The 10000-nt window shown below is 47.8% G+C and overlaps 1 protein-coding gene across 1 annotated transcript in view; it reads left to right on the forward strand.

The window, feature by feature from the left end:
* Positions 1–4027: 4027 nt before the first annotated feature.
* Positions 4028–10000, forward strand: part of ptprga (protein tyrosine phosphatase receptor type Ga) — a gene marked incomplete at both ends in the record, with an annotated part of 174891 nt that continues 168918 nt past the window's right edge. The window contains one exon of the mRNA XM_080545768.1: positions 4028–4106. Coding sequence (XP_080401894.1) covers positions 4028–4106 — 79 coding nt within the window. The remainder of the gene's footprint in view (positions 4107–10000) is intronic.

Consider the following 10000-nt stretch of genomic DNA (forward strand, 5'->3'; position numbering starts at 1 on the left):
AAGGGGTGACGTAGGGGGGGAGAGGGAGAGAGGATGAGTGGGAGAAGGGGTGATGTAGGGGGAGAGAGGAAGAGAGGAGGAGAGGGAGAAGGGGGGATGTAGGGGGAGAGAGGGGGAGAGGATGAGGGGGGAGAGAGGGGGAGAGGATGAGGGGGAGAAGGGGGGATGTAGGGGGAGAGAGGGGGAGAGGATGAGGGGGAGAAGGGGGGAGAGAGGGGGAGAGGATGAGTGGGAGAAGAGATTAGGTCGGATGCTGAGTTAATTGGGGTGCGTGTGTTGGTTGGGGTGGTGTTGGGGGTTTATGATGGGGGGCGGGGGGGCTAGACCAGTGCAGGTTAGGGGTAAGAAGGGAACATAAGAAGGAGGAAGAGAGATTGGATCAACAGGGTATTTTAATAGAGGGGTGTGTGTGGTGGGATGGTTGGTGGTGGGGTGGAAGATGGGGGAGGTGATGGGTGTGGAGGTGAGGGATGGAGGGGTAGTAGAGGGGTATGGAGGTGAGGGATGGAGGGGTAGTAGAGGGGTAGTTGGAAAGGAGGAGGTAGTTAATGAGAGAATGGTATGTGTGCTCTGATACTGTACTGTATGTCTCCGCTAGAGTGTATCTCTCTCCCTATCATTAAACGATTCATTCATCCATCCATCCATCCATCCATCCATCCATCCATCCATCCATCCATCCATCCATCCATCCATCCATCCATCCATCCATCCATCCATCCATCCATCCATCCATCCATCCATCCATCCATCCATCCATCCATCCATCCATCCATCCATCCATCCCTCCCTCCCTCCCTCCCTCCCTCCATTCATTCTATCCTGTTGCTGAACTAGTTGAACAAGCACCATTACCATACTCATTAAAATAAACCATTAAAGTAAACCAACCTTTCCAATGCCATATTTCTCTATATGCTTCCACTCTCTCCCAACATACAGTACTTGTGGAAAAAACACACACATTCATACATAGAAATTCCCCTTTTTTTTTTTACACAATAAAGCACATGTATGCTAGTGGTATGGATAGAGGTAGGCATGAGTCTGTGTATGGCTATGCAAGTATGAGCCTGTCTGTCTATATATTTTCATTCCCCCCCCCCCCTGCCCCAAAAGGGAGTAATAAGTCAAATATGTCACATGGGGGTGGGGGCAGAAGGGTGATGCATGGTCCTGTTGATAGGGATTGAGATTGAGGGTTTGCAGAAGGGGTGAAATGGGATTTGGGGCGAGGCTGAACTGATAATGACGTTCCCCAAATGGATTTGTAATGGCTGCTCATACGGGTGGCGAGCAGCTCAGACGGTTTGACACTAATATGAATGCAGATGGAAAGAGAGCGAGAGGGGAGAGAGAGGGACTCTGGGACACTGGTTGCAGGTGAAATCATATGGGTGTGTGTGTGTGCACAATATCATGATGTTAGAATTATAAGGTTCTATGTACATGTTTGGTCGAAATGTAGTTTTTTACATAATCTGATCCATTAGGTGTTTATTAATGCCTGTGTGGTGTTATTTTTTTTTTTTAATGTTGACATTTTTGAGTTAGCAATTCATAAAATACAAAGGTTCCATCTCACCGAACATATTGGAATGTAAAAACGTTGACGCTCAATATCTCTGAACTACCCTGAACGGAGATAGAACCTTATCATTCTAAGCTCACGATATGTGTGATTATTTAACGGAATGAATATGGGACAACATATGCATGTGAATTGGTGTTTGTGTGTGTGTATAAATATATACAGTGGGGAAAATAAGTATTCAACACTTACAACATATTTCCATAGCAGGTATTTACATGAAATTTAGACCAAACATTGCTATTAACTCAATACAACTACACAGCAAAATAAATGGTAACCTTCCAATCCGTAATAAAAAGCTATGTGCAATAAACACATTAAATATTGAACACTAAGTAAAAGCACTAAACACAGCTTACGCCACTAATGAGTTTGCCTACCTGTGCTAATGAGGATCAGGTGGGTTACTGCGTGTTGGTGGGTAAGCAGCACTCCCACTCGTTCAACAAGGGTTTCCCACCTCTGAGTGACAGTAAACACATCATTCACCAAGCTCTCCTGCAAGAAACATCTCATGATGTGTCGAGGCAAAGAGCTGTTCCAAGACCTTTGCAGAATGATTGTTGAGCAGCGTGAATGAATGAATGGACTTTATTGTCATTGCTACAGTACAGGTACCAAACAACGACATTTAGGAGGGGTGGCTCCCCTGGTGTTAGGAAAGGGGAAAAAAAACACTTTTAGAAAAAGAATAAAATCACAAGAAGGTAAGGAGCTGGTTTACATCAATAAAGGCTATGTACACAATCCACTGTACTATACTGCACAGATAGTCAACTAGGGTTGTCATATTGCACAAAGAAAGTATTTTTTCACATTATTTTAAAGTGTCACAGTTTGCAGGCTGGAAAATGTACATGTTTGTGCCTCAGCACTAGCTGCCATACAATCCGTCCGGACTGTCCTGGGCCCAGAACTTAGGCCTTTGCTGTGTTCAGGGCCTTGACGGCCCTGTGGTAGAAGCAGTTCTTCAGTCTGTTTGTCTTAGCGGCCGGGGTCCTGAACTGGCACAGATCCACCATGATGGATTTCTCAACTCCTACATGTTCCTGTTGGCACCATGGGGGCCATTATCCATACATGGAAGGAACGTCACTCCACCATCAACCAGCCACACACAGGAGACTTCGTGAGCTTAGAATGATAAGGTTCTATCTCCGTTTAGAATGATAAGGTTCTATCTCCGCTTAGAATGATAAGGTTCTATCTCCGTTTAGAATGATAAGGTTCTATCTCCGTTTAGAATGATAAGGTTCTATCTCCGTTTAGAATGATAAGGTTCTATCTCCGTTTAGAATGATAAGGTTCTATCTCCGTTTAGAATGATAAGGTTCTATCTCCGCTTAGAATGATAAGGTTCTATCTCCGTTTAGAATGACAAGGTTCTATCTCCGTTTAGAATGATAAGGTTCTATCTCCGTTTAGAATGATAAGGTTCTTTCTCCGTTTAGAATGATAAGGTTCTATCTCCGTTTAGAATGATAAGGTTCTTTCTCCGTTTAGAATGATAAGGTTCTTTCTCCGTTTAGAATGATAAGGTTCTATCTCCGTTTAGAATGATAGAACCTTATCTCCGTTTAGAATGATAAGGTTTTATCTCCGTTTAGAATGAGAAGGTTCTATCTCCGTTTAGAATGATAAGGTTCTATCTCCGTTTAGAATGATAAGGTTCTATCTCCGTTTAGAATGATAAGGTTCTGTCTCCGTTTAGAATGATAAGGTTCTATCTCAGTTTAGAATGATAAGGTTCTATCTCCGTTTAGAATGATGAGGTTCTATCTCCCTTTAGGGTAGTTCAGAGATATTGAGCGTCGAACAACCAGGTGTGTGTGTGTGTGTGTGTGTGTGTGTGTGTGTGTCTGTGTGTGTTTATAGTGTATAATAAAATAACATCTGTGTAGGTAAGCTTCTTATACTGTACATGTAGGCCCACACACCCATCTGTTGACATTTGCATTCTGGATGCTTCCACAATAATCTCAGATGTATTCTCTTTCTGCAGGAGAGAGTCTGAACAACTTGACTCTGGCCTATAAAAGAGGCATGGCTGTGACTGGGGCTGTAAAAGAGGCATGGCTGTGACTGGGGCTGTAAAAGAGGCATGGCTGTGACTCTGACCTGTAAAAGAGGCATGGCTGTGACTCTGGCCTGTAAAAGAGGCATGGCTGTGACTCTGGTCTGTAAAAGAGGCATGGCTGTGACTCTGACCTGTAAAAGGGGCATGGCTGTGACTCTGGCCTGTAAAAGAGGCATGGCTGTGACTCTGGTCTGTAAAAGGGGCATGGCTGTGACTCTGGCCTGTAAAAGAGGCATGGCTGTGACTCTGCCCTGTGAAAGAGGCATGGCTGTGACTCTGGCGCTGTAAAAGAGGCATGGCTGTGACTCTGTCCTGTAAAAGAGGCATGGCTGTGACTCTGGCTCTGTAAAAGAGGCATGGCTGTGACTCTGGCCTATGAAAGAGGCATGGCTGTGACTCTGACCTGTAAAAGAGGCATGGCTGTGACTCTGGGCTGTAAAAGAGGCATGGCTGTGACTCTGGCCCTGTGACAGCCCAGCTCCTCTCTGTCTGAAAAGAGCTCCTTAAATCTAGTTCATGGTTACTATCCTGTATCACGATAGTCGCTCGCTGGCTTCCATACTATATTGATAGCACCCAAAATAGCATCAAAGGGATCGCTGACTGAAGTGGTGGAAAGGGAGGGAGGGACGGGGGGGAGGCTGGGATAGGGGGAGGAGGGATGGAGGGACAGAGGGGCGGAGGAGGGGCTCTTCTGGAGAATGTGTATCGTGTAGATCGGGTTGGACTTCTGAGGAATGTATAATCAAGATTTCGGTCTTAAAGTTGAGCAGCTGATGTTGATTGATGTTTTAGAAGTCTAATTTCTCTCTCCCACACGTGTCCGCTCCACGTGGATCACGCTTCACGTCCTCACATCAAACATTTTACGCAGTCGAGGTCAGTTTGCCCGGCACATTCTCGGGAACGAGGCTCCGATGATGTAACGGACAGACTCTGTGTTGAGATATCTGACGTAAGGTACTAAGGCCTTTGCTCTTAGCTCCTTTAAAGTCGATGTCATTTGAGATGTTCCGTCATTTATGTTTCCACCTTAATACATTGTAGCTGTAATGCGAGTGGATTAATGTGTTTATATGAATGGTAGATGTGTTTCTTCTTCTGCGGGTTCTGTGAGAGTACGGGGTTGTGTGGGTTGTCCTCTCCCCTCCTCTGGGTGTGAGAAATGGCACTCTCCTCAGAGGGGACCGGTGTAATGAGAGGATGGGGTTACAGACGCCTCTCGCTGAAGTGAATTTAAATGTGGTATATGCCTTTTGTCAGACAGCACTTAGCGAGACTATCGATCCGCCAATGAAAGGCGACCGGGAAAAGATGGGGCCTTGGGCACGCAGAGGAGAGCCAACCCTGCCTCCCTTCCTCCCCCCCTTCTGGAAAGAAAAGTCTGTCATTTCTGTCTGTCTGTCTGTTTGTGTGTGTGTGTGGGTGTGTGTGTGTGTAGCTCTCTCTCTCTCTCTCTCTCCTTTAACTTTGTCCCGTCCCTGTCCTGTCCAGCTAGCCAGGGACGACGGGGGGGGCAGCGGCGGTATCCATCACTCTGATCATCCTGTGAAATACACGACCGCCAAATGATCCACAATCGATGAAGGACTGAGAGAGAGAGTTCTGTTCCTCGCGGCCATAACTCCTCCTAATAGTCAGAGTAGCGAGCGAGCGAGGCCCCCCCCCTCTCCGCTGGGCCGAACCCCCCCCTTCCTTCTCCGTCGACTGCGTGCCCATCTCTTCCCCCCCCAAACATAAATCTCCAATATGGCTGCCTTAATGCATGCGCTATGGATTTCTCCCTCCGACTGGCCCACGCCACCTGACACACTGCTGTAAATAGACTGTATCACTTTATGACAAACGGCATCGGGCCCTCTGTCCTCCGTCTCTCCACGGAGCGAACGCCGAACGCCCGTATAAGGTAATCGGATGTTTTAGCCCGGCAAGAAAGGCGGAAAATAAGAAACGTCGATGAGAGAAGCGGGTTACTCTACTCCGCACGTATGACTAATCGGGCTCGTTAGCGGGCCGGCCTCAGCTGTGATTGTTTTAATTGGCTAACGGCGCGGTGGTTCTGCCGGGTCCTCTCGTTTCCACATCTCCATCTCCATCGCCATCACTACGCTAACGCTATCCCCATCCAGTCAGTCATACTACGTGTCAGTAATGGCTTCAGGACCCCGCACCCTGCTAATGCTAATAGGGACCTAATAGACCAATTAGACTGTGTGTATTACTCAGACGACTGGGAAGAGATAGAGTGGTGAAGTGAAGTGGGGTGTGTGTGAGGTTCTGGGGCGTAGTGTACTGTACTCGAAGCGAAGGAAAGGATTCATTCATGACATGTCTTTTCTTTTCTGTCACAAGTGCACGAAGGTAACAAAAAAAAGAAGCATTTTTTTTAATCAAATGGAGATCCGATAGCTAGCTACCCTCTGGTCCTGTTGACTGTCAACAACACAGTGGATGAAACCGTATCAGTTTAATCTCAGTTTGGATCTTGTCACTGCAATGCCGCTGCAAAAATCAATCAGGGATTGTCGCCTGTTTGCTGAGTTTACTGGCGTAGCGTAGACCCTCAGGTCCCCTAGGACCCCAACCCGGTACCAGGCAGTGTATTAGAAATGTGAATACATCCACTCATACAGTATTTTAAGTTATACAACAGTTAGTTCCGACCGAGTAATTTGATTGGACAAGAGGCATTCCATGAGTGCTGATATACAGTATAACAGCACTGGGACTTTTAACTATGTATCACTCCGAAATGACCGTTAATACAAAGTAGCTAGCCTGCAGATGTTTGTGTTCAGGTTGCTAGGCAACAGTCCAGTTGCGGAACTATTTTTTGTTGACGGAGCCAGATTAAATAAACAAACAAATCATAATCTGTTGTCACTTATTACTGTTAACTAATAAATTGCGCTGTAGAACTGTTGTATAAAAGCAATATATCACACTCGAGGTCGTGCTGTTATGCTGAATATCAGCATGGCTGTGATTGTCTTCCTACTCGGCCTGCAGGCCTCGTACCTACGACCCAGTCACAGCCGTGCTGATATTCAGTATAACAGCACGACCCTCGTGTGATTTTGCTTAAATGACTCATTGCTTAAATGTCTTTCAAGTATGTCCTGCCTAGTCTCTGTGTGATGAGAAGACCTCCACTGGCCAAGGACAGCGTATAGTGAGCTCATACACACACACACACACACACACACACACACACACACACACACCTTCCTCCCCCTCCGTCATGGCTGGCTAGCACTACGGTTGCACACACAGCCAATGTTGCGCCTTCACCTGACTCTGCAAACAGAGAGCTAAGTGGCAGTTGCTTTTTTCCTCTGTCTTCCCAAATAAGAGTCTTTACTTCCCAACCTGTGTAGCATTTCAAGAAGCCTTTGGCTCTGCAACAACAACAAAACAGTCGAGTCGGTTTAAAATGATTGAATTTGTTATTTGTAATCCTCAGTTTGTGTTGTATGCTCGGTACGCTAGGTAGGCTAATGCTTTTAAGACTGCGGTTGGTTATTGTGTTGATCTCTCTTTTGCGTTGTGGGTGCGTGAGAATGTGGGTCCAATCAATGTTTTTATTGTTGGCGGGGGAGGTGGGGGGGGGGGGAGGCCTTAGCAGACGGGGGCCTGGGAATTTGCGGTAAGCTGTGTGGTTTATCTCATTTGAGGCCGTGAGGAGAGGCACTCTCGGCGCCTCGTAAGCCTCCTCATCCAAACGCTTCCTGTAACCGCCAGTGAACACGCATTTCAACCTTCTCTCCGATGCCGAGACATTTTCTTCACCTCGGAACATTTCCCTGTAACATCTGGGTGCATATGTTATCCCAGGCCTCGACATTAACGCTGTTTCACTTGTCCGGAGGCGAGTACGCTTTGATAATATCTTCACTCCACGATCATCTAGTCTAGTCTGGCGCCTGTGCCGTCTGTTGTTCTTCCTGCACACAGGTAAACAGATCCGGGATCTAGCAGCGTCGTCGTGCTCGCGCAAACAAACCCGGCGAAAGTTTTACTTGCTCCGGACAAGTAAAACGGCGTTAATGTCGAGCCCTGTATCCACCCTCTCTCGCTGAGAGGCGAAGGGAGTCACAGGTTGTTATGGTGGGTTGCGTTTCTACTCTTCACACCCGAGTTACTTACCGAACATACGGCTGCACTTCTGATCCTGAAGACGGAATCGATCCTTTCTGTCGAACGGGACGAAAGGAAGTCACAGTCGGTTAGGGCACACGCACACACACCATCCGGGCTCGACTTTTCGTAATTAGATCAAAGGCCACTGAGCTGGCGTTCGGGGTCAGCTGTGATTGAGGTCACAAGGTCACAAGGTGGTGGCCGTATTGGATCCCTAAAGCTTGGAGACATGGCTGTAGAGGTCACCTGTAAGGACTAGATTATGTGGCCAATTTGGCCCCCCCTGTCACCGCCATGGCTGAGGGGAGATATACCGCTGAGAGGAGCCGTAAAGATGTCAGCGTTCTCTCAGGGAGACCCTGCCCTCTCCGGACCTCTCTGTGTTCTCCCGTAGGACCCGGTCTCACACCATTAACCCCCCTCTCTGGGAGGAGGCCACGAGAGAGAGGAGAGACGACATATTCTCCTAATGAAAGATGCAGACAAAGTAGATCAAGTTTCACTTTTTAGTTGACCCTCCTCACAGGAATTCGGAGCATTTCCTAAGCTCCAAAAAAAGCTCAATGCAAAGTACATAGGTTAGGTTTAGAAGAAGGTGATAGAAGAAGGTTTTTCCTTCTATCAATGGCCCCGGGCCTGAGCTGGATTACTCTTCCTGCTACGACTGGTGGATTGATGATTCACTTGCTTAGTCAAATGTATTGATTGTAAGTCGCTTTGGAATAAGGCGTCTGCTAAATGCCAAAAATGGAAATGTAAAATGTACATACAGATTTGTGAAGGGATGCTGGAACGATATCGGTTGGTTCATATTGTCCATATACATACCAGTATTGCTAGGAGTTTTACTCCTGATAAGGAGAGGGGTAGTTAACTGGTATTAAAGGTTTAAATAAACCAGGTGTTTTCTGACAGACTGGTTCGGTGTTCGCTCTACCTCAGGGATTACGGCTAAGCAGAACTGAAGGTGATTTTCTCTCTGTAACCGTATTAATGAGAATCTCCTGGGCTTTGGTCTCTCTCTCTCTTTCTTTCTTTCTCTCTCTCTCTCTCGGTCGGTCTGACTGTCTGGGCTGGTACTCTGGGGACTCCAGGGGCTCCTCTAGGGGGGGGCGGGGGGTGTGAGTGCTGGTACTGTTCAGGCCCCATCTGGGAATATCAGCCCTCCACCCAAATCCTCTCCTGGGATACTGCCGGGTGAGCCCTTATGAAGGGTAGTTAACCCCTGCTGCTTAAACACATGGAAACTGATGACAGGGAAGAAACGGATCGTACGGAGGTTGGCTTGGACCGCGGCCTGTGCTGAGTAGATAGGGAGAAATCATGCGATGCCGTGGAGTCGATTCAACACTCCGGTACCCCTCTCTCTCTCTCTCTCTCTCTCTCTGTCACCGGTGGTCTTCCAACGTTCCGAGTTCTTTGAGGCCTGACCCCCAGACGAACTCCCGTTTCCCTGGCGACGATGGAACACTTTGGCTCCCCGTTCACTTCCTGCACTGATTGGACCTCAGCGTGGGGTCTTTGTGTGTGTGTGTGTGTGTGTGTGTGTGTCTGTGTGCGGGTGTGCGTGTGTGTGTGTGTGTGTGTGTGTGTGTGTGTGTGTGCATGTGTGCATGTCAGTATGATGATAAACCTATGGGATTAACAGAACATCTGTTTTAGAGCGTAACAGATTCTGTTCTCTGAATGGCCTGCTCTCTCTCTTTCCTGGTCTGATTACCACTGACTTCCAGCTCCTGGGTGCTTCCCAAAAGCTCTCTCTCTCTCTTTCCTCTCATGGCCGGAGATCATTTGGGAGGATGTCAGGGGGGAGAGGGTGGTGGGTGTTGGGGGTGGTGGCCAGCAGGCCCAGCACACAAGGACTCGAGGCTACATCCCCCCTGCTCCTCTCTCCCCTGCCCCAGATCTGCATTTCAAACACATTCCAGCGTTTCCCCACTGAGTCATGTAGAGTAGGACCGCTGCGTGTGCGCGTGTGTGTGTGCGCGTGCGTGTGCGTGTGCGTGTGTGTGTGTGTGTGTGTGTGTGTGTGTGCGCGTGTGTGTGTGTATCAGGAAGGAGCCCATCTCAAGGTGACTTTCTCAGCAGTAGCAGATCCAGAGCAGGCTCCTAGTTACAGTATCGACAGCGGGGGATCCGTGGTCTGACCTCTATGGAACGAATCTTTCCAATACACATGCAGCCGTCTA

The sequence above is a fragment of the Nansenia antarctica genome (genome assembly GCF_963989245.1).
Source record: "Nansenia antarctica genome assembly, chromosome: 15".
In the NCBI taxonomy this organism is placed as follows: Eukaryota; Metazoa; Chordata; class Actinopteri; order Argentiniformes; family Microstomatidae; genus Nansenia; species Nansenia antarctica.